General features: G+C 44.3%; 1 protein-coding gene across 6 annotated transcripts in view; it reads right to left on the reverse strand.

The window, feature by feature from the left end:
• Enox1 (ecto-NOX disulfide-thiol exchanger 1) overlaps nt 1-25,836 on the reverse strand; it is a 562,201-nt gene that overhangs the window by 125,796 nt on the left and 410,569 nt on the right. For all 6 annotated transcript variants that reach the window (XM_052732691.1, XM_052732690.1, XM_052732689.1 and 3 more), the window contains 4 exons: nt 24,621-24,794; nt 23,251-23,457; nt 19,837-20,070; nt 10,158-10,370 (listed from right to left, as the gene is read on the reverse strand). In XM_052732691.1, the coding sequence (XP_052588651.1) occupies nt 10,158-10,370; nt 19,837-20,070; nt 23,251-23,457; nt 24,621-24,794 (828 nt within the window). The remainder of the gene's footprint in view (nt 1-10,157; nt 10,371-19,836; nt 20,071-23,250; nt 23,458-24,620; nt 24,795-25,836) is intronic.

A 25,836-nucleotide genomic window follows, 5' to 3' on the forward strand; every position in this document is an offset into this window, starting at 1 on the left:
TTGCTTCGCACATGAAGAAAAGACAAGGGCAAACAAACCAATGAGATGAGTGTATGCTCCTTGTCCAGCATTCTGGACTCCTGTATGAAGTTTCTTTCGTCCTGCTCAACCTCTCGGCTATTTCCAGCAACATACACACAGGAGCCCACCATGCCTTGAGTTCTGCACTGGACTCTCCTGGAAGTTGCTAAGCAAACCCTCCTATCGTGATGTCAGGACTGCTTTACTTCCTGGAATAAGTTAGCCTGTCAGTACATCTGCTTCTGTGATGTCTTAGAACGATTTCCCAGCATTCCTGGCTGCTTCCTCTATGGGCTGCAGTGGGATGCTATGAAGAAAGGCACTGGGAACCTTGTACATGGGGGAGGGCACTTGGGATTACTGCCTAATAAGGAGACTATCTAGAAGCAAGTAAGCTGTGATGTTAGCCCTTGAATATCAGTGCTCCTCAACCCCAACCGCATTCTGTGCAAGAAAGCCAAATGCAATTCATGTGGAGTTTGCCAGGGATATTATTAATACAGACGAATGGGTTTCACTGGTTCTGCCTTTGGAAATCTCAGCAAACATGTCAATCGGCAGTTACTGTCTTAGAAACAGTCATGTGGTATTAACACCAGATTCAGGTTCCCATAACTGAATCAAGCCTGGGAAGGCAGGAGGGTGATTGAGATATACCAACAAAACCCCAACAGAAAGAGGACAGCTCAGGTCAGGAGATGTGACAGACTCATTCACAAGGTGGAGGGAGCTTGTGAAAACCTGAGTGAGTGTGTTGTTGACATGGGCAAGACCTTGTTAAGGACCCCAGTGCCCCTTGGGAGTGGCAAAGCCTTCTTCTGGTCCAAGTGACTATGTTGAGTGTGTGCAGAAAATGTCCCCCATAGTTTCCTCTCCTTATTTATGATCTGAAGACTGCTTTCCTACAGAGCCTGTTCCTACTGAAATTAGCTAAATCTGCCACTTTGTTCGGCTGTATACAATAACTCTGCCTACTGGTCCAACTGTATATAATAAACATGCTGAACTTCCCAGGTGCTATGGTTCTGTCAGAGAGCCCAGCCCACTCAATTCCAGTTTTTCCACATCTGTGTGTCTGTCATTTCTTCATCCCCTCTCTGCTCCAGTTAGGTCAATCCTTGGAGCCATGCAGAGCATGGCAACAGAGTGCTGAGATTGCCTACCAGGCCAGTGAGGTCACTGCTAATATTTTCACAGTGGATGTGAGGTTTGCTTCTCTTGGTATTCAGGGAGTGGTCATTGTTGTACAAAGCACACACAGGAGAATGGAAAATGGAGGTTGTTAATGGAGCCATGCAACCCTCGTATTCTGCTTAATTTGAGCACAGGTTGCACATAATACCACCTCTGTCTTCAAGTCATCCTGGAAGAGCCTGGCTTTCATGGATACATGTGAAGTCCTCCATGCTCCAGATGGGACATGTACTCCTTGGCCAGCGCAGAGCTGTCAGCATTGGCTGGGGTTTTCACAGTCTGTTGACAACTGTCCACTACTGAAATACTTCTGAGAACCAAACTGCAGAGGTAAGGGGAGGTTCTCAGAGGGTGGTGGGTATGTGATAAATCTAAACGTGGTTGGAAGGTTACACAGGAGAAGAGTCTAGCATCACTTTCTCTGGTGAGTTTTGCTCAGCCCTCCTAGCAGCCCCTAGCCTGTTAACTATGGTCTGGCGTACTGATTTCCAATAAGACCACAGCCAGCAAGTTTTCTTTGATTTATTTGATTCATTACATGTGCAGGTTGAAACCCTGTTACCTATGAAAAGTTTCTCCCTTCCTATTCCCTCCTTCCTTTTCTGTTTTGACACAGGGTCTTATCTGGTCTAGGCTGGCCTCACACCCACGCCTCAGCCTCCTCAGTGCTGGGATTCCAGATGTCTACCACACATGGCTATGAACAATGTCTGAATGTGCTGTTTCAGGCTTTCTTCTCACCTGTTTTGCAGTTTAGCCATTGCTTACTAGTTCACTCCCTCCCCAGTCTGTCTCTACGACTGTAATGTCCCTTCTTATGACCCTTATCAAAGCCTGGCAAACTGTCACACACCTGGGTAGGTGCTGCACAGGTCCTGTGATGGAAACTCCATCAGAAGAAGGGGGACAAGAACAACCTCCCAGGAGGAGGGGCCTTTCAACTAAAGCCTAAAGGATGAGAGAGATTCCAGCACGCATAGTAGGGGGAAAGCATGGCAGGCAGAGGGGACCAAATGTATGAAAGCTCAGAGGTGGAAGACGGCTTTGTTGGACCCAGGAAGGATGAGACTGAAGGGGATGGTCACAGTAAGTACAGGGCAATATGATGCTGAGGCTGGAGAGCGATGATAGCTAGGAAGCATAAAAACTACTTAGAGTACAGCAGGAAGCTACCTGAGGGGGCTCAGCTGTCTATCAGATGGTATGTGAGAAGGGAATTGGAAAGGAAACAGGGCTTCCCAGAAGCTACTTCCTTTTTCTTACTGTAAGCAACCCAAGATTATTCTGGATATCAGTGAACCAGCTGGGAATTATATCTCCCACTTTTCCTGTTGTTGGGTGTGGCCATGTGTAGCCTGTTGGGCCCAGTGAGGCATGCAGGGTGTGGTAGATTGAATGTAATTGGACCCTATAATCTCATAGGGAGTGGCACTATTAGGAGGTGTAGCTTTGTGGGAGTGGGTATATCCCTGTTGAAGCAAGTATGCCACTATGGGGGCAGGCTCTGAGGTTTCCTATGCTCAGGTTACTGGCCAGTGTTTCAGTTGCCTTCCTGTGGCCTGCAAGATGTAGGACTCTCAGCGACTTGTCCAGCACCATGTCTGCCTACATGATGCTATGCTCCTGCCATGATGATAATGGACTGGACCTCTGAACTGCAAGTGAGCAACCCCAATTAAATGTTTTCCTTTATAAGAGTTTCCAAGGTCATGGTGTCTCTTCACAGCAATAGAAATCCTAAAAAGTTGGTACCAAGGACTGGGGTATTGTTGTCATAGGACTGACCATGTTTTTGTTTGGAGTAATGTAGACTTTAAGTGCTGCTTAATGGGCCATACTAGTAGGAGCATAGAAGACAGTGGTGGTGAGTGTGATCTGATGAACTGTGGGGATCAAGAGGTTTCAGAGGAGAATGTTAGTATGTGGCCTAAAGACTGGTCTTAAGACATTTTGGTAAAAAAAAGTGGCATCTTTTTGCTCTTGTCTGAAGAGCCATCCCTAAGGCTAAAGTGAAGAGTTTTGGATTAATACTATTGGCAGAGGAAATCTCAAAACAGCCTAGTATAAACTCTGTGGTGTGATTATTAGTGTTAACTCTGATAAAGATTTATAATGAAAAGGAGCAGGCTAAGCAAGGAAAAATATTTGAGGAGGAAAAAGGGCATCAGAAAGTGGAATGGAGCTAAGTTCTGTGTTCAAGGAGATAAACAGAGTAAGAAATGGAATAAAGGGAGTGGTGACCTCAGGGCAAGATCCCACCCAGCTAAGTTTCCAATTTATGTAAAAGAATTAAAAAAAAAAGTTGAGAGCCTGGTGTGGTGGCACACACTTTTAATCCCAGCATTTGTATGGCAGAGCCTGGCAGGTCTCTGAGTTTGAGGCTAACCTGGTCTACAGAGCAAGTTCAAGGACAGCCAAGCTTACGCAGTGAAGGTAACGATCACCGGAAAGCTGGTGAAAGGGCCATGTTCCAGCCCCAGCAAGCAGCAGAACTTAGCAGCCATGTGGTTCTGGCTTTAGAATTAAGGATAGAAGAAACAGGTTGTGGAATTTGCACCAGAGACCAAGGAAAGCTGCTGAGGCCAGGCATGTGTCAGGGGTGTCCCTGAATGGAGGTCTGGTAGACAGGCCATTTTGTGAAGCTGTAAAGTTGAAGCCTGGATTCCCTTGAAGAACCCAAGATGTTAAGAGATGCCAGAGTCATTGGATGCCTGCCGAGGAGAGCTGCTAACAGAGAGTGGAACCAGCCCAAGAGAAAGAAGTGTGTTGCAGTCAAGGAAATGGAGCAGAGTTCGACATCTGAAAAGCGTTTTGACATCAGACATGAAGATGCAGAGTCTGGAGTTTGCCCAGCTGGTTTTTTATCTTACTTTGATTCAGTAATTCCTCGCTATGCTCCCTTCCCTATGCTTGGAACAGTAATGTATATCCTGTGCCGTTATATGTTGAAATATGTGATCTGCTTTCTGATTTTGATTTTTACAGGTGATTATAGTTAAGAGATTGCACGAATCTCAGAAGAGACTCTGAACTTTGGATTTTAAAACATTGTTGAGGCTGTGATAGACTATGGGGACTTTTGAACTTGGACTAAACACATTTTGCATGATGGGGCCAGGGAGTGGAATATGGTAGATTGAATGTAATTGGCCCCAATAATCTCACAGATGTGGCTTTGTTGGAGTGGGTATGGCTCTGTTGGAGCAAGTGTGTCACTGTAGAGGCGGGCTTTGAGGTTTCCTATGCTCGGGATACTGCCCAGTCGACTTCCTGTGGCCTGCAAGATGTAGGACTCTCAGCTACTTTGCCAGCACCATGTCTCCCTGCATGCCACCATGCTCCTACCATGATGATAATGGAACCTCTGAACTGTAAGCGAGCCACCCCAATTAAATGTTTTCCTTTATAAGAGTTTCCAAGGTCAGGGTGTCTCTTCACAGCAATAGAAACCCTAACTAAGACACAGGGTCTTTGGGAAAGTTATGTTTTCTCAACATAATGATATAAGTCCTTCCTCTTTTTCTCCCACATGATTTCAATCTAGAAGAAGAGATGCAATGTCAGGGGTAACAGCAAATTATCCTCCACAATAATCCAAGGAAAGATAATGGCATTCATAGAAACCTTGAACCACTGGCCTGGTCCAGCATCTGCATTTTTCTGTGTGTGAAACCAACCAGCTTGGTAGGGATTTTTGTTACTCAGTGGTGAACACTGCATCTAACTGGGCAATTTCAAGTGCCTAGGCACCATGACTGTGACCAGTGATCATCAAATTGAAACCACTGTGTCACACAGGGCTATGCTTTTTCAGGTAGAAACAATAGGATTTCTTACGTATGGCCTTGAGATGGGGTTTGTTGGTGGGAGGATAGTATGAAAAGTGCTGACAAGATTTTGGTCAAAGAATTTATTCAAATGGGAAAGGAAAGCCATAAAAAGGAAAAGGTTGGGCGATTGAAGAAGATGCAGGGATGGTTCAACATACAAAAATCTGTCGATGTAATCTATCATATAAACAAATTGAAAGAAAAAAGACGCATGATCATCTCATTAGATGCTGGAAAAGCCTTTGACAAACCCAACACCCCTTCATGTTAAAGGTCCTAGAGAGATCAGGGATACAAGGAACATACCTAAACATAACAAAGGCAAAATACAGCAAGCCAAAGGCCAACATCAAACTAAATGGGGAGAAACTCGAAGCGATTCCACTAAAATCAGGAATAAGACAAAGCTGTTCACTCTCTCCATATCTATTCAATATAGTACTTGAAGTTCGAGCTAGAGCAATAAGACAACAAAAGGAGATCAAGGGGATACAAATTGGAAAGGAAGAAGTCAAACTTTTACTATTTGAAGATGATATGATAGTATACATAAGTGATCCCCAAAATTCTACCAGGGAACTCCTACAGCTGATAAACACCTTCAATAATGTGGCAGGATACAAGATTAACTCAAAATAATCAGTAGTCCTTTAGATACAAATGATAAATGGGCTGAGAAAGAAATCAGAGGAACAATACCCTTTACAATAGCCACAGATAATATAAACTATCTTGTGGTAACTCTAACCAAAACAAGTAAAGAACCTATATGACAAGAACTTTAAGTCTTTGAAGAAAGATATCAGAAAATGGAAAGATCTCCCATGCTCTTAAATAGGTAGGATTAACATAGTAAAACAGGCACTTTTTACCAAAAGCAACCTACAGATTCAATGTAATCCCCACCAAAATCCCAACATAATTCTTCACAGACCTTGAAAGAACAATATTCAACTTCATACAGAAAAACAAAAAACCCAGGATAGCCAAAACAATCTTGTACAATAGAGGAACTTCCAGAAGTATCACCATGCCTGACTTCAAGCTCTACTATAGAGCTATAATAATTAAAAACAGTTTGGTATTGGCATAAAAACAGACACATGGATCAATGGAATCGAATTGAAGACCCTGATATAAATCCATACACCTATGAACACCTGACTTTTGACAAAGAAGCCAAAAATATACAGTGGAAAAAAGAAAGCATCCTCAGCAAATGGTGCAGGCATAATTGGATGTCCACGTGGAGAAGAAAGCAAATAGATCCATATCTACCACCTTGCACAAAACTCAAGTCCAAGTTGATCAAAAACCTCAACATATATCTAGTTACACTGAACCTGATAGAATAGAAAGTGTGAAGTAGCCTTAAACACATTGGCACAAGAGACTACTTTCTGAATATAACACCAGTAGCATAGAAACTGAGATCGATAATTAGTAAATGGGACCTTTTGAAACTGAAAAGCTTCTGTAAGGCAAAGGACACTGTCAGTAAGAAAAAAAAAAGCAGTCTACAGAATGGGAAAAGATCTTCACCAACCTCACATCTGACAGAAGGCTAATCTCCCAAATATATAAAGAACTCAAGAAGCTAGACATCAAAATACCAAATAATCCAATTAAAAATGGGGTACAGATTTAAAAAGAATTCTCAACAGAAGAATCTGAAATGGCCAAGATACACTTAAAGAATTGTTCAACATTCTTAGTTATCAGGGAAATGCAAATCAAAACGACTCTGAGATACCATCTTACACCTGTCAGAATGACTAAAATAAAAAACTCTTAATGACAGCCTATGTTGGAGAGGATGTGGAGTAAGGGGAACACTCCACTGCTGTGGTGGGAATGCAAACTTGTACAGCCACTTTGGAAATCAGTATGCCACTTTCTCAGAAAATTGGAAATCAATCTACCTTAAGACCCAGTGATACCACTCTTGGGCATATACCCAAAGGATGCTCAATCATACCACAAGGACACTTGCTGAACTATGTTCATAGCAGCATTATTTGTAATAGCCAGAAACTGTAAACAACCTAGATGTCCCTCAACCGAAGAATGCATAAAGAAAATGTGATACACATACACAATGAAGTACTACTCAGCAGTAAAAAACAATGATATCAAGAAATTTTCAGGCAAACAGATGGAACCAGAAAAAATCTTCCTGAGTGAGGTAACCCACACTCAGAAAGATAAAAATGGTATGTACTCGGTCATAAGTGGATAGTAGATGTAAAGCAAAGGATAACCAGGCTATAATTCACAGCCCAAGAGAAACTAGGTAACAAGGAAGATCCTAAGAGGGATGTATGGATTGCCCTGGGAAGGGCAACAATAAATAATTATTTTGATGAGATCTCCTGGGTAAACTGGGGGCAGGAGGGGGTTAGAGAGGAGGGGATGGAAGATGGGGAACATGAGGGATCAGGATGGTCGAGTTAGGGGAGGGATGGAGAGGCAGAGCAATGAAAGAGATATCTTGATAGAGGTGACCATTGTGGGGTTAGGGAGAAACGTGGTGCCAGGGAAACTCCCAGGAATCTATAAGAATGACCCCCAGCTAAGACTGTTAGCAATAGTGGAGAGGGTGCCTGAACTGGCCATCTCCTGTAATCAGATTGGTGACAACTTAATTGTCATCATAGAACCTTCATCCAGTAACTGATGGAAGCAGATGTGGAGATCCACAGGCAAGCACTGGGCAGAGCTCTGGAAGTCCAGTAGAAGAGAGAGAAAGGAGGGATTATATGAGCAAGGGGGTAACTCACAGAGACAGCTGACCTGAGCTCATGGAAGCTACTGACTCTAGACCGACAGCCAGGGAGCCTGTAGGGGACTGACCTAGGCCCTGCGCATGTCAGTGACAGTTGTGTAGTTTGGTCAATTTGTGCAGCCCCTAGCCATGGGACCAGAATCTGTCCCTGGCACATGAGCTGGCTTTTTGGAACCTATTCCCTATGGTGGGATGCCTTGCTCAGTCTTGATGTGGGGGAGAAGCTTTGTCCCACCTCAACTTGATACATGATCTGTTGACTCCCATGGGAGTCCTTACCCTTTCTGAGGAGTGGATGGTGGGGTAGAAAGGAGGTAGAGGGAGGGAAGAGGAGGAGAGGAAGGAGGAAAAACTGTGGTTGGTATATAAAGTAAATTTTAAAAATGAAAAAAGAATGCAAAGAAAGAGTTCAGTTAAGCTGAGGTGCTAAAGAACTATCTTGACAGCCATCCCTACTTGGCGTGGGCAACTTCTCTGACTCCTTGGGGGTGAGCACCTGTCCTAGTGTGCTCCTCCCTGCTCAAGCATCCAGGGGAGACTCCGAGGCTGGATGGCCCACCCTAAGCGTTACCACCGTGAGGCCCATTGATGCCACACATCACATTCTGTCTACCTCTCTGTTGTTCAAAGATGGATGGCTCTCACCTGCACAATGGCAGGAAGGTATGTTTTCCTTTTTCAGCCCCAGTTTAACTGGTCCCTATTTAATATCATTGCCGAGGAAAGCATGGTTCTCTCCTATCCTAACCCATGGCTGGCCCCTCCCCCCATGGCCTCACTTGTCAAGGGCTGAAGTCCCTGCAAAAGGAAGACAGTAAGCTGCACACAGATGGGAAGTTGCTTAGAACTGAGTCCCCTGAGCAAAAGTAAGTGGGCAGTAACCACGCTGCTGTTTGGGCACAGGGCTTCCCACCATAGCCCCACCCCCCACCCCCAACCCTGAATCGTTCTTTTGAGGTTGTATAGCCTTTCTTCTCTCCTTGTCTTTTCTGTCAACCCACTCTTACCTTTTCTCTGGCCACTCATCCATTATTGTCTTTCCTCCTTCAAAGCTAGAGTCAGTATTAACTTCCTTTATTCTCCACCTAGTAACCCCAACTCTAGCATGGCTGGACCTATATAGTTGGGTCAAAGGCCATTGTTCAATGCTGATGAGTTTTGCTAACACAGTACGGGTCGGTGAGAGGTAGAGCACTCTTGCTTCCCACCGTCCTTTTCTTTAAAGGCAGAGTGTTCTTACACTGGGCATTTGACTTACCGGTCTATGTTTGGGGATTCATTACATGGTACTTACTCTGTGCTACTGCAAAAACCGTCTGTTGGCAACAAAGTCATGTAAGACGCTTTCATATGTAAGAATCTGGCTCGTCATCCCTCTCTGTCTGCCTATCCTAACAGACACATTATCCCTTAGGTTTGTACTGATGAAGGGGGTGACAGGCATTTTGGCACACTAGATCACTGCAAATAACACTTATCTTCAGAATGAATATGTAAATTGCATGTGTTGCTGTCGTGTGTGGGTCCCTGCACCTGGAATGGAATGGAGCATAGCCCCCTTACAGTGTCACTCAACAGCTTTTACCAAGCGACAGACCATCAGCAGCTGAGCTGCATTGTGCCGCCCTGACATTAACTACAGATGCAGAGTGCCACAGGAAAAGTCAACGCCCCTTTTTTGAATAGAGCCCGGGGTAATTACCGTGACTATTGTTCTATTAGAAAGCTCCATTTATGCTCCTTCATCAATTCAGGATCTAGACATGAAAAATCACTGGCATTAAGTGTTTAAGGCAATTTGCTTTCCAAATGAAGAAAGGACAAAAGTCTATTCCTGAGTCACCCATGCAGACAGCCAAAGCTCACCTCATAAGGGCCCTGAGGGGGGGTTTTAGCAGATGGTACCTTCTCCCTAAACAGAACCCTGGGGCATGTTCAAGGCCTGTTCTCTGATATCAGCCCTAAGTGGACAGACATACAGGTCTGTGTGGACAGCCTGCGGGTGGGAAGTGGCTGCTCTGCGGGTGTGGTGTGAACTGAGGTCGGGCCAATTAACACGTGCACCTGGCTGCCCCGTCCTGGGGGCCAGGCACGGTGTTCTGAGGAAAAGCTACAGAAATGTCGCTCACCTTGAGAAGTAAGCTCTCAGGGCAGGGTCCGTGCTCTTCCACATGCCACAGAACATGAATCGGTTATGAGGTGTACCATTCAATATGGAGTAAAATGGGAGACTTCTGAACTACTTACCCCCACATGAAAACATAAAATGGGTGCAAAAGAATAGGCCAAGCCATAACAGAAGAGATGGCCCCCAAGGTTTTACTTACATTGAGTGAGGATCCCGGTTAAGGCATTTTTAAAGTTCTCCTTGGCTTCCTCCATTTCCTGTTCGTGGGTGGCTTTTTCGTTCATGAGTCTGCGCACGTGGCTGTTGGCCGACTGCACCATGGAGTAGAACTGGTTTGCAGAGCGCCGGTTCACCTCCCCGCGTTCTATCCAGGACAGCAGCACGGTAATGGCCTCCGAGAACTTGCTGTCGTCTGGAACGGAAGAAGGTGGAGGCGAGAAAAAGCCACTTCATCCAGGTTCTGGAAACATGTGAGGTCTCCCCCCGCAGCACTGTTTCCGAACTCGGCAAATCAGCATTCCTTGGAAGACGGATCTGTCGTTCCATAGCTTATCTTTTTGTCTTCCTCCTCTGGTTCCATGGAACCACCTAGAACTTCTCGCTCAGCTGCCTCTCTGTGAGCACAGCTGTGCCGGGCATTCTTAGCTATAATTTGCTGCCCTGTTCTCATCAAACCTAGATTAGGCTTTCTTAAGATGGACTCAAAAAACTGTTATGGACCGATTCGGCCCTCATTCTATTTCTTTATCAGAAATACTGTATGATGTATAATATTTTTGTTATGTGTACAGATAGATAAGTTAATGTCAATGTGTGGATGACAGGAAAGTTAGCTTAAAACTTCTTGTAATACAGGATACTGTACCCAAAGCAGGCAGGAGAAATAAGGTCATTTCTTGTTCTACTGAAATTTCAAAGAAATTTCATTTTCAGTTTAATATAACAGATTTCATTACAATGAAAAAACTGAGTATTTCTTTGTTTTCCACACAAGGGGGTGTGTTCCCTGAGGTGGTCAGCCTTTGTTTGGAAAGCCCATTTAAACTTCATTTGGGCCTCAGGAGGGCGTAGGAAGTGGGGGAAGGAGGCTGCATCTGTAAATAAATGATAAAGCTGCTTTCAAAGACAACAAACAGGCTGGCTTGTTTGGGAATGGCTGTACAGCGTGGAGGTGGAGGAAGGCAGGTGTGAGGGTGAGTCAGTTAATTACAACTCGAAGTTGTATGCCAGCCATTACAACGTTAATCAATGGGACCACTGCTGAAGGCTCCTCGTGGACTTTCTACACAAAAATTGAGGGGAGAAAGCTTTCATTTGTATGTTTCTACTTCTAAGCAATGTGATAGGGAAAATGCCTTTGTTAAACCAAGGAAGAAAGATTCTTTAGTTCTCAACATCGGGAGCCAAACTAGACCTCACTGTCTGGATACTTACCTACTTACATGTCTATCTAGGCCCTGTCCATGCCACGGAGGACTTGCAGAGATGCCTCCTGTATTGTTCAGGTTTATAAACATGTACACACTCCAGGTGGACACAAGGTGACTTGGAAGGAAATTTTACTTTTATTTAACACGATTAAAAGAAAAATCAATCATTGCCTGGTTATTTGTATGCTGTTTGAGGAGTACTTTGTAAACCCTACAGTATGCTGTTTAAGTTATCTTCAGCCCTCTTTTTCTGAGACCGCCTCCCTAGCCAGGTACCATTTCCTCAGTATGGCTGTTGCTTGCCCCAGGACATGCTTGGCACATCAGGGCAGGCCTCCCCTTGCTTGGGATCCTGTGGAAGAACGCAGTCTACCTTCTCCAGACTCCAAGCTGTTCTTGCTGACTTAGGACAAGCCAAGATATGGTGTTTCCTCCTGGGCTTAGGGATCAAAGCTCGCCAGCAACCCTCCTATCAAAGCAGTGCTTACCCTTGAATGGGAGGAGATAACTGGCTGAGGCACACTCACAAGGAGACTACGGTTTCTTTGTAACTTTTGCTCCTGGAGCATAGAGTACCGTTTAATACCCATGCTGACTCACGCAATTGTGTTAACTCTGGGGTTTCAGTCCGAGTTCAACCCTCTGTGAACTCCAGCTGCCATGGTTTCTTATCTCATTTCATGGACCGAAGCGGCTTGTGTAAGATAAAATCCATCATACAACTTAACATTACACTCAGCCCATGGAGAGGCCCATAATTTAGCATTATGTTTGTGAGAGGCCCACTGCGACTCTTAGAGTCAGAATAAATTCTGCTTCCCTCCACATCCTGCCCCTCTCTCCCTGCCAATATATGTTAGGAGAATGGAGCTTGGGACAGACAGCAGGAATAAACCTGATGCTTATAAGAAATCCTTTTTCCCCCTTAAAAAAGAATAACAACAGAAAAGAACATTGACTTCATGTGCTATTTTTTACCCTTGCTGTGACTTAAGCCTCCACATAGCACCAAGAAAATGGAGAATCCTCAACTTTTTCTTTTTTCTTTTTTTTTTTTTTTAGTTCATAAAGGAAAAGCAGAAAGGAAAGAGTGGGATTGCCCATCCTGCTCAGTTCTCTTCCCTGGACACATGGGTACTCCTTCCCAATCTCACCCCTGGTTGTTACTTCCTAAATATAGAAACTTCTGTCAGAAAGAACGTATTTAAATGGTAAAATTCATGTGTCTGTTCAGTGTGAAAACCATGTCTCAGTGGCCTTCATTCTTACGACTGACACACAAGTTGATCTGAAATTACAAGGAGCAGCTAATGGATAGTTTTCAGAGGGCTGAGCAACAGAAAACCCAGTATTGAAAACATAGGTAGCCCAGAGGCTCTCTCGCCTGTTAGCAAGTATTGGTAGGCAGAATCACCTTAATTTAAGGGAAGTGTATAGTTTTGAAAACTCCAAAGTTCATCCAAGTTCGCCTTTGAAACTGGCAGGCTAATAATGATTGATGTACTAACATTCACATTAAATTTAAAACATGTTAGTTGAGGCATGCTTAGAAATGCCAGTCAACATTTGTTACCATATTAGAAGTGACTTTAATTTATACTTATTAACACCAACTCAGTCACTCCTGCTGGATGGCTACTGGAGCATATTGAGGACGGTCATTTTCAATTCACAACTGTAAATTCAATTTCGTATTCAGTGGAAAGATCACCGAGAAAGCAGAAAACAATATAAACTAATTTAAACAGGATTTAGATTGCAGCGTTATTAAAGCTATTCATGTGGAAGGAAATTAACGCTGCCCATAAAATCACATCAAAGACGCACTTAGAAAACTTCCAAATGCTCTCCTTGTCCATGCTTAGGCAGAACTCTGAGCAGAGTGAAGTTTAGAAATTAGAGTGTGCACATGTGCCTTTCCACAGCACCAACTGGGGAAGGGCTGTGCTGAGGAGGGGTGTGGACGGACCATTTGCCAGTTCCAGATTATTCAGTGTTTTCCAAGAAGGGTCCTTACCACATCACACCCCGCTGCCTGCATTACTGGAAACGTGCTTGCCGGCCTCCCTCCCCAGGTAGCATTTTCCTTCTAGAATATCGTTTCTTTGTCAAGCCCATTCTGATAGGCACCGTGGGCATGGTCTCTGTGCTTCTGTCCTAGTGCCTCTCGTATTCTCCATCCCCTGGCCGGCTGTCACTCCTTCAAGATTCAGCTTATGTCACCTTCACAAAGGTGATTTCCCTGCCACCTGGGTGTGAACCGAGTGCCTTTCTGCTGTGTTTCCAAGATTCCCTACGAACTCCACTGACACAGTCACCCTGTGTAGTGATGGTCGCCTCCTTTACCTCCAGCTCCAGGGGCTGTTACTATAAGGAAACTTCCCAAATACACTGCAACCCTCTGGTCCCTTTCTGTCTGCAGTCCATATTTTATCTAGTTTTCAAAGATATGTAGCGATTAATGCTAGGCAAGTCACAAATCCGATGAGTAAAAGGTGGACAGTTCAACAGTTGACACTAAAGACATTTAATTTCGTATTAAAAAGGATTTTCACATATGTCATTGTCCACATATGTCGTGACTGAGAACCAGGCCTCTGAGGTCATGAGCACTAGAGACAAAAGTCAAGAGTGATGTCCGACACTCGAGGACAAGCAGAGTCCTGGTGGTGCCAAATAGCTAACTGGATTCTCAGTCAATTAAACATTTTTTTGAAAGTATATTTAATTTAGGAGAGGTGATAGCAATTTGTTCGCTTTGGAGGGCTAAGTAAGGAACTATAATGCTCATCTTTTATTGCTTAGTGTCCCCAGCAGAAGCCATGCCGTCTTGTTTTTCATTGGGCTGTTCCAGACCCTGTGTGCCCTCTTCTCACGTTTGACAAACACCTGCTATACAGTCGACATTAACATTGCCAGCAGGGTAACGTGCTCTTCAAAGTCCACAAGTCAAGGTGTCCTTTGAGAACTTGTTAAGAATGCCGACTCAGCTTTCCTCAGATACCCCTCCCCAACTGCGACTACATGTCACCCCTTAGGTTACATACACTTGGAAGTCTCAGACACATTGCAAGAAATGACTGGGGAAAGCCAGGTAAAATGGTTAGAAGCGAATCTAAGTTAAGAGATACCACAACCCTGAAATGGAAAGTAGTAACTAAAATTTAAGTGAGTTTTGAAAGGATTTGATGTGATTTTTATGAGCTTTGCAAGTATCTGACTCTAAATCCCCACTTTCAATAAAAGAATAATTGTCACTGCCAACCAGAAAGGAAAAAAGGTTATCTAAGACCTGGAAATGGCATAGAGATCACTGTGGACCTCTCAGTGAGATACTAGTCCACACCCTGCACCCCACTTTCGCCTTCATTGGGGCTTGTACTTTTGCTTGTCTGACTAGGCTATTTTACAATTCTGAGGGGGGAGAACATAAATTGTGGAAACGAATGATGCAAATAATTCCTCTCTACAATAATGCAAGGGATTTTTGTTCAGTAGAAGTTGATATCTTTGTAAAGCAAATTACATGAGGAGTTTCCAGCTACCGTCTTAGCCAGAAATCAGTATGTGTCTATTTCTTGGAGAAAAACAAAACAAACAAAATTGTGTTATGGACTAGTGTAGCTGGAGTTTTTCTCTCCGGGTCCCGCCAAGCCCTGGCAGTCCTGTAGCCCACTTATAAAATAAACACACAGACTCATATTATTTAAACTGTTTGGCCTAATGGCTCAGGCTCCTAGCTATCTAGTTCTTACATCTTAAATTAACCCATTTCTATAAATCTATACCTTGCCACATAGCTTGTGGCTTACCAGTATCTTACATGTTGGTACTCAGGGCAGTGGCTGGCAGTGTCTCCTGACTCAGCCTTCCTGTTCCCAGAATTTTCTTCTCTGCTTGTCCTACCTATACTTCCTGCCTGGCTACTGACCAGTCAGCGTTTTATTTATACAGAGCGATACCTACAGCAGACTATCTTTTTAATTTATTTCTCTTTTCTGTTCAATCGTGGAACCTCCCCTATTATCCTTATATAGACCCAGCCATAAACAAAGGCACAACAGCCCACCTAAGTTTCTTATCCCATGCCCACAGCCTGCCTAGGGTTCTGAATTTCCCTTGGCACACACAGAAGAAGAAAACTACCTCTTGGTGCCTTTCCTCCATCATTAGCATCTACCAGGCTGATTAAGATTGACCAAGTGTTATCAACTTCTGCAAGCTGGGGGTTTTAGCTGTGAAGATAGTGTCTGTCTACCATTCCTCCAAGAAGGTGCACTTTTGGGGTTATTAAAGAATCTGTGGCAGAGAAATCATGACCATCTTGCAAATACAAATTGGGCATGTTCCAATGATTTTATTTAACTCATTAATTAATGAAGAAACAGTAAGATGCTAAAACTAGTTCAAGGGAGAATTTGGCCCAGAGAAGTATGTGTTTTTTAATTGCTTAACCGTCTGTGCATCAGTTAATCAGAATAGCACATAAAGGCTACATGGTGGTTAATGCTCCCCTCTGCCCCAACACACAATCTCCTCAATTACTCAGGATTTATAAAATGGGGAAATTAAGAGGGCAATACAAAAGTGTACTGATTATTTCCACTGTGGGGCCAAGCAAAATGTTTCTAAATGAAATGGCCTCTCTTGCCTCTGTGAAGGTCAATAATACCCAAAAGGTGCTTCTCCAGGAGGCTCCCCGTGCTTCATATTTTCCTGGCCTGAAGGAGGAGGTCTGGCTGCTAGCTAATGGAATGTCCACTGGGCTCATAGCATTATTGATTTTTACTTCCATAGAACCATAAATATCGACAACCATCTACAGAATGCCAGCACCACTTCCGCTCCTGTCTACTGATGCTAGCCATACTCTATGCAAATATGAGCCTAGTTCTTTGAAAACTATGAGTACAGTCCCAGAGGGCTCAGTTCTCAGTGGCACATGAGAGGATCCCAAGGGCATTGGTTGGAGAACTTTGTCAGAAGTTTACTCGATACAGAGAAAGACAAATGGGAGAAAGTACTTGGAAAACTTTTAAAATGTTCTTGCCCAAAGAAATCTCCAGTGAATGAAGATATAATGCTTCCTCGTGGTCGAATCAATCTCTTCCTTGTGCGGCCCAGACCCTCGGCCCCTTCAGGGCTGCTTGGTCTGTGTTAGAAACCCTGGAATTCATTATCTCATCTGCCTGGTGCCACTGTTTCCAATAAAGTGTAATTATGGTGCTATTGAGCGCCTTCTCGCTTTCCCAAAGCCATGCCATAAACTTCAGGTCCCTGCGCAGTTACTTCCCAGTCAGTCTTCATTAAGTTGAATTGTCTCACAACAATGTCTATTTAATCAGCAGGGTGCCCACTGATTTTCTGTTTTAGAATTTGTATTAATGAAACCGATGCCTGGTGACTCTGTGCCTCAGACACTACCCGGTTACAACTCTGTTTCCTCTGGCTTCGGAAAGCCAAGCAGCCAGTGGATGGGGAGATCAGGTCTCCAAAGAGTCCCCCCTTCTCCCATGCTAGTGGCTTCAGTGGTTTGGCTATCTCTGTAGAGAAAGCATCTTGCATGATAGTGTGCACTGCTGCTAATAGTATTTATATGTATCATAACCCACTATTCTAAGTAGCAAGTGCAGGATGATTTGTCATTTCATTTATTACCCAAGAAACCTAGATTCTATGAGGCAGAAGCAGGTATGGTGTTTTTCTCTTCCCCCAGTACCTAGCACCAGTATCCGGTGTCAGGTATTTGTAAAACACTTAGCAAATACTTCTTCCTTGATTGGCAGCAGGATAACATAATCACTTCTCTCATTTGCAGCCATGCTTAGTAGCTCTTATGGCCACAAATGCAATATGCCCACATATTCAAATACTTGGAGAAGAAAGAAAGGAATTAATTTGCCCAACATACCTACTGTGTGCAACTATGTGGAAAGCCTTGCAGGTCATAATAAAGACTTGATTGATACAGATTTTGCTGAATGTGGATGATCTTCAAGATCAAAATTACAAAAATAAACATGTATGGTGTCAAATGGGAGAAAAATAGCTAATAAACCTAAGATAACAAGATTTCTCAGAGGAGAAAACAATCTAATCCAATCAGGCATTTTCAGATTGCATTTCCACTTCCTTTCTGACACAGGTTTCTGTACCTTCCATCTTGACTGCATTTTATATCCCTACATCAGTGAAATCATCTTCAGGGAAAACAGTTTCCTTGGCTCTTCCTGCCAGGCTTTACAGGGTTCTAAGGAGCAGAGAGTGGATTTCCTCTCAGAGGCAGCCAATTTCCTAAGCAATTAAATGCTGTTTATATTCCAAACTCTGTGCTTGGGTTGAAATTGTCAAGCCTGGTATTACCTGACTCTTGCCTAAGATGTATCTGCAGCTCGTTCATTCTACTGTAAGAACCATCTATTAAAATTTCCAATCTGTTCTCTCCTCAAGGGATCACACACGGTACTTGGCAAAGGTACAGCTTCCGAATTCTGCAAATTATACTCATCTATATAAATATACATTTTTGAAATGGCAAGGCTCACAAATTACTCTAGCAAATTGACATCCCAATCTGCTATCCTCCAAAAGTAGAGGCAAATGCCATGTACCTTATACACGCAATTGGCACTTTTGATGTTCGCTTCATAAAAATAACATAATGTCGATGCCAAACCTTCATGAAATTCTTCCACGTAGTACAGACCTGAGGCGTGGCCATGATTGAACCCATCTTGAGAGTCTCATGCTCTACTGACTGAGCTAGCTGGGCTTAAAAACAGTCAGGTTACAGAGACCACAGGGTGGTACCACAAAATTCACTTGACGTTAACAAAGAGTATTTATTCCAATGAGCATTCCTGGTTGTAATGTTCTTTCTCATTCTGTACTTTCCTAATTCTGAACTTGCACTGCGTATGTGTCTGATTGAAGGAACAGTCTCTGCATATTAATGCCTAGACTCTGGGCCTTTTCGGAGCATCTGGGCAGCTACCAAGAGAGCCAGCAGGCAACACTCAGTAGCTGGAGAGGGGCAGTTCAGTGGCAACTGTAGCTAATTAGGAGTCCTCAGATCTGACAGGAGTGGTGGCTAGGAGCACATGCCCTGCTTTTTAGACAAAGCATAGAATGCCATTTCCAATCTTCCTAGAATTGGTGATGGGCAGCTTTTTGTTCATTTTCTTCAGTAAGACCATCCCATCCATTTAAGACACTGCCAATAATACATGAGCTAGGCTCTAAAACCCCAAGAACCAATCACAGCTGTCCTCTCATCAGACATCTGTGAAACCCTCTCTACTGTTTACAGAACCACCAAGGCCAGCAACAACCTTGGGCTTCTGGCCGAGACGCTCACTCTCCAGCCTTACCTTGCTTGAGGAACGCAGTGGCCACACCAAGTCCTCTGGGTTTCCTGTGCATCTTTGTTCTTGGGGCTCCAGCCTCTGGTTAGATTGCCTTTAGGAACCTTTCTAACTTGGGAGAAATCTTGTTTATCCCACCAAGTTCAAATCCTGCCTGCTCTGTGAAGACATTCCTGATCCCTTTACCCACTCTGTCCACACTCGCCGCCATTCCCAAAGCGTGTTGTACATGCCTGGGTTGACATTGAGGCCATTTGCTTTGTTTTCGGTCACTCATTTACTCGTGGACACCTGCCTGTGGCAACTGTGATCCGCTACGGCCCTGACAGCACCTGGCAACCTCGGGAGCTCCGATCACCACCTACCACTGGCCTATAAAATGCCTAGATGTGGTCCAGCCCACTCACTTTGGTCACTAATAGAGCTAAGCACACCCACAGATGTATACAAGTGCCCCCCTCCCCCAACTAATTTCAAAACCTGGCTCACCTGTCGTTATTGAAGCCCAGCAGGTCTGCTCCTTATTTCTTTGAATCCTTATTTCCCTCGCCCTCAAACCCAGGAGAGGCCCCAGCGGAAATGAAAGAACTGTCCCTCCTCTCTTGTCCCTCAACTGGAGGTGTGAGAACGGTTCCTTTAAGCCCGCCTCTGAAGACGGGGACCTGTCTACATGTTCTCTCTTCTCGTCCACACACCCTCGCTGGCACTGTATGTAAGATGTCCTGGAAAAACTTTCAGTGTCTAGTGGACCTGCACACTCCACAGAACTCTGAGAGCACTAGGAAATGCTGACTCATGGGTGAGGCCTCTGCCCGGGCTCACAAAGCACAGGCTGGGGACCACGGATTGCTGCTGGGACTGGGCCTGCTTGCCCTTCTGCCCTTCAGAGTTTCACAGAGTAACAGCTCTGTCCCTAGCAGGTTGATGGAACCCAGGGGTCTGCAGACTCCAGCTCGCTCCCACTTCCAAGCAGCCTGCAGGGGCAGGACACACTGGTGTCTGGCATCTACAGAAGATCTCCTTTTTCCTTCGTTAGTTAGTGGCTAAGCAGGAGGGGCGGACTCTGGCGGGAGTCCCTGCTTACCTTTCAGTTTTTCAGCCAGCAGGGCAGCTTCATGCTCTGAGTAGTGCATGATGGCGGGTGGCGAGGGCGGCCGCAGCCGGTCCTCCTCCAGCTTGCGTCTATGCCGCTCCTCCCGGGCACGCATCCTCTGCTTGCATTCCCACTCGTAAAAGTCATCCCTGGCCTGGGCAAAGTCGACGTGAAGACGGCCGGAGTCCTTCTTATCCGTGCTAGACCCTAACCGCATACGGTAACCTAAAAGCATTGGAAAGCCAGGTCACCTCAGCTCAGGGGACACACGCTCTGGTCCGGGCTTCCCACAGGCTAGGCAACCACGCACTTGTTTCTCTGGCCTCTGGACAGGTGAGGATACTTTTCCCTCCTAGGAGATGGGAGGCAGGTATCTTCCCAATCAGTAAACCATGAAACACAGATGTGGAGATAAAGACCCCCACCCCCACCCCCGCGAGCCCGAGAAGTTTCTCAGAGGGACCCTCACCATGCTCAGGTCCAGCATCACCAACTGAGAACCTAGGCACTAAATCCTGGCCACCCCTTCCTCCCTTTGGCTTCTAGGGAGTTCAGAAACAAATTTGGCATGTAGTATGTTTTTTGATCTTGCTTTTTTTTTTCTTTAATGTATTATAACTCTATTGCATAGGCACTCTTAAATTCTTTTTGGAAAGAGGCAGAGTATGAGCAAATAAAGAACATCTCTGATATTTAAAGGGGTCTGCAAAGTAAATTCCCAAACTTTACTCACAGCCTTTTGCTTCATTCCCCTAGCAAACATGGCCCGCTTAGCTTCCTCTCAGCTGCTAGAGAAGCCACAATTACCCAGGCAATTTTGTAGTGCTGTTTTATTTCCACTTATCCTCTGGGGGCATGCAGGAGAGTATTTTACCTTCAATCAAGAGGCCCCATAGCACCTCATCCGGCCTGCAGTACCACACAAATTGTCCATGCAATCTTTGAAGGCCACAAGAGGCTTGCACAAGAGCCCAAAGCTAGGCCACACACACACACACACACACAAATTGGAATCCTTGGGGGTTGGAGGTTACTGTGAACTATCCAACTCATAAAGATTGGGTAGTGTGTGAGAGAGGTCAACAGGACTGAATGCAGCCAGCCGGCCTAACTTCAAATGAGCAAGCGTTGACTGTGAGGTTGCTCTTCAGTTTGGAGCACTCAGATTTTCATAACATAAATTCAAGTCTTAGTGGGAGCATGTCTGCCAGGGGCTGCTAGAGGAGAAAGCAAAAATAAGCACCTTTGCCGTGCAGGGGCTTTGCAAGTGACATGCAGCTGGAAAATGCTGTGCTGTGCTGTGTGGACCTTGTCACGGTACATTTCAGTGAGTAACGGTGGCATTTGGGGTAAAGCAGAGCCTTAAATCCCTATGGAAGCTGGATTGTCTCCAGCGGGGCACTTCCAACTTTTGAGAAGTTACAAATCTGCTACAGATCCTACAGATCTCATCTTCTAGGCTTCTGCAGCATCATCTAAAAACCTGGAAACATAATACTACCCATCAGCCACGCAAATGGCCACTCACATCTGAGCAGAATTAATGCTGAAGCAAACTATGTCTTAGTGGTGGGCTGTGGAAAGTCACACCAGCAGGTCAGGTACTGGCCAGCTGTCGGGGCTGATCAAACAACTTTCCCCACTTGTATCCAGAGAATCACTTTCTAAAACAGTTCTGGTCCTCTCTTTCATCAGAACATCATCATTATAGCCTTAAAAGAGACTCTGATGAGGCCGAGGCTAAACTTAGCCAGGCCCTCAAATGTGAAAGTGGTCCTAAAATTAGGCATTCCAGCTGGGTTTGGGCTTGCAGGAGATTACACAGAGGAGGGGCAACCTTCTCTCCTTCCTGCCCCCACCCCCCAGTTAGCTGGGATTTCAGACCTCCTCAGCTCTGCTCTGCAGCTGAGGGCGCCGAGGCCACCCTAGAAGAGCCGGAGACCTCTCTGCACCTAGCTAGGAAGGGGAGGCTCCAGGTGGAGCCTCTGCTTCCTCCTGCTACAAGAGCGACCCAGGAGAATCCGAGTTTAAGTCTATACCTCCCTCTATGTCATCCTTGTTAGCATCTTTTGAGTTTTTCATTTGGTCTAAAAGTTGAATTGTGTTAGTGCTGAAAAGGACCAGTCACCTACCTTCTTCAATCACTTGAGATAAAGTTACAGTTTTATGGATGAGTAGTTAATAGTTTGATTGAATGTAGTGACTAGAAGCCAGATTTCCAGGCAGGCTGATGGGAAAGAAGTATCCGTCCTTCTTTATCCTGGCCAGGACTGTTTTGTTAAAAAACAATCTCATACCCAGTGGCTCCCACATTGCCATCTAAGTTTCCTGGCCGGTAAACTGGCTATTCTGCATTTGAGGGAGATGGACAGCCAGCACCCTACTCTCTCCAGCATCCCCAAAGGTTTAACAGTTGGGTGTGCACTGCAAAATACCTTTATTCTGGGTCCTGCCTTTCGTTCCCACTGTGGAATGGTCAGACTTGATTTTTTTCACTTCTATGGCTTAATTACAGTAAGGGTCTTAACATTCTTTTGATCCCTATCTAGGGCAAGAGAGCCTCTGCTCAGATAACCTCAAGGCTTACACAGAAGGTCATGGCAGTGGAAGCTGGCTGCAGACATTAGGAAAACTGGACTCTTTCGAATCCCAAGTTACCTAGAATTAGATATGCGATTTTCAGAGTGGTGCGCTGAACAAATGTCGCTCGAGTATGAGCAAAGGACAGTGAGTGGAATCTAAAAAATAAATACTTCTAAAGTCACTGTCAATATTAGCCTCAGCGTCTTTTTGATTTGACTGAGTTTTGTACACTGACTCTACATACTTGTCCAAATAAATACCCAAAGTGGAAGGTGGCACTAGGCTTCCTTTTAACACTCCCCAAACTCTCCTAAAACCTGGTCCTCAGGTTAAGGATGGTAGAGCAGGCTGCTAAACTACCAAGTGTGCGATGACAGACTGTAGGCCTATCACAGGCTCAGGAGCAAATTCCCTGCCAGGAGGAGGCTCTTGCTTCACTATCCCTGGGGTGAAGATTGTAAACGCACTTTTAAAAAACTGAAATTATTCTGAGAGAGTACTTTACTCCCCCAGAGGATTACATCCAATAATAATAATGGTCCTCAGTACTCAAAATATTGCTTTTCATCTAATACGCACTTGAGAACATTAATTAGAAACTCCGTGGAATTCCTCAAGACTGGATGGTAGGAAATCCTGCCTGTGGAGAGGCACAGGGCTTAACAAAAAGCACGTGGCAGCCAAGCTAAAAGGCGACTACCTCCTTCTCCTGCCCCAGACTACTGGAACTTACAGTGCATTAAGGCAAAAGGAAATGAGCTCATATTAACATCACAAAACAGGACAAAATGCCCAGCAAACCCCTTTTGTAAAGCGAAGTACCAGAAAGGTAAATGGCTTTATCAACCATGAATTCCTCTGCAAAGCGAATGTGACAAAAATTCTTCTTGCTCTTTCGGATGGCTGTAATATCTCCGCACTGCTCAAAGACTTCTTGAATAATTTCTTCCGTGGCGTTTTCTGGTAATCCTCCGACAAACACAGTCTTACACCCTGGAGGTCGTTCTCTTGTGGAAGGAGGTGGAAGATCTAACACACAGTGAAACACAGAGTTTTGTCTTTTATTGATCAGCTCTTTACCGCGTTCACTGGGCAAAAGTTAGGCTGGCACAATTCTCTCCGGACTGAGACCCAGTCAATTTTTACACCAACTTACATTCCCCCACCCCTACCCACACTCCATCTCGCCCCTTGGCTGTTACGTTTCCTGATCTTCTCCCCTCCTCCTCCCAACCCTTATTTCTCATGTTCATTTCTACACAGAGTCGCTATGCTTGTCTGAGAAAAAGATAACACATCTTAGCATGATGTCATTTCTCTTTCATAAATCAGATACCCAGAAAAATAAAAATAAAAGATAAAGGGGGGGAGAGCTTCACAAAGTACAAAACTTGATGAAATGACAACATGATGAAAAACACTGGCTCGTTACTGCTTTGTCTTCTTGCCAGATAGAGGGGCGGCATCCCAGGAAGAGGGACACACAGCCGCGAAGAGCATGCGACAATACCTACCTGGCTGCAAAATGCTGAGTCGGAATAAAACCTCCATGATTATTCACATTTAAAGGAGCACACTATTAAAGTTTGAGGAGGCCGTATGAGAAGATAAAACGTATGCTGCCACAACATTTTGCCTGGTTTATATGTAGATTACTAAAGCAATCTCCTGAAAAGTCCGCTTTGAACAGGCAACACTGATTAATACGAATTAAAAATTCTAGCTATTGAAGCCTATAAGCTTAGTATCGGAGGCTAAATTAATCAAATATATAGGTCATTTAAGTGAGTGTGATTTGGCCCAGAAGTTCTGAGCTGCATATTCCACCCACCTCTTGCCTTTCTCCTAAATTGCCAACCGCGAGGTTAATTCAAATTTCTATCTAACAAAACACACTTCAGATTTTTTCTCCCATTTGTGAACAGCTAGAAAGGGTGACAGGTTTCACATGATGCTTTCCAGAAAATCCTAGTTCACTGCACACAGAAAAGATTCTTAAAGTTACACATAAACTCTCAGAGCCCACGTACTGGCTGCACAGTGTTTATTCAGCTGCTGGACAGATGCACGGACATGCCCTTGTGGACCTCTCCTAATATGGAGTTAACTCCCTTGTGTAGAACATCTCACATCTGAAAATGAACACAATACCATTTCAAAGGAAAAAGCAAATACTTCTCACTTGTACTTACTTGGATTTTGGGGGAAAAGGGTACAGCTTTTGCAGTGGATGATTTCTTTGACAACAGCCACTTCTGTTGGGGGTGGGGGTGGCACCAATCCCAGGCCTGGTATCATGGGGTTAATGGGGGTGATTCCAGTCATCATGTTGAGGCCTGGATCGAAGCCTGGCACACAGATCGAGTCTGCAAAGCACACAAGACAACACTTTGGCTAGCGAATTTTCACCCCATGGTTTCTGTTTGTGTTACTGTCCTGCACAGACTAGCTGACTCTAGTTTTTCTCTTTTTCAAGGGTTTTTCTTGGCACATGATGTAGCATTATAGAAAGCTATTCTAGAAGGGTAAGGGGGAGAAAGAGGAAAATGAAGAACCTGCAACTATACAAAAAGGAAATTATACTCCTTAAAATAGTAGCGCGGCAGAACAAAACACAGTGTATTAACCATGTGCTATGGAACCATGTGCCATGAAGCTCTGCTATTACAGGGAATGCAATTTTCTGTTTCTTAATGTTAGGCTATTGTTTACACCATCTTATGATTTAGAGCGCAGAAAGAACATTTAGCATTGAAGTGCCCTGCGAATCTAATTGTCAGCCTAGTTTTATCAGAAGTGCCTTCTTGCCCAAGTGACCTACATTTGGGAAAGTTCAATTTATATGTGAATGCTTTATAACAATCACTCCAGTCCCACCTGACCCATTTCTCCTAGGGGAAGGGGCCTGACACGAAAGAGTGATTATAATTGCTATGCCTGGGTTAGAGGCACGCAGGTGTAAAATTAGCTATATATATATATATATATATATATATATATATATATATATATATATATATATATATATTTCTGAATTCTATTATATAATCACACTTATTTATTCTATCAATAAACAGTTGGCCCACCCTTCTGAAATTTTTATGCCTGGTATCAAAAACAACTACAAAACTAAACAGAGCCACAGAGGGTAGATTTTTCCATATAAAATGCTGAATTGATTTCTAAGTGTGACAATGAAGCAAATAATGTCAAAGGTGATATATAAGGATTTAAAAAAGACAATAAGTGTCGGCAAGGACAGAGAGAAAAGAGAGTCCTTGTATAAATAAATGCGGCCATTATGGAAATCAGTACAGACAGAACTTTCATGGGCCCAGTGATCCCACTGGTAGGTAGATATCCAAAGGGAATGATCAAGAGACATCTGCACTCCATGTGCACTGCACC

Source organism: Peromyscus californicus, unplaced genomic scaffold (assembly GCF_007827085.1).
Source record: "Peromyscus californicus insignis strain IS unplaced genomic scaffold, ASM782708v3 Scaffold_12__1_contigs__length_115047231, whole genome shotgun sequence".
Classification (NCBI taxonomy): Eukaryota; Metazoa; Chordata; class Mammalia; order Rodentia; family Cricetidae; genus Peromyscus; species Peromyscus californicus.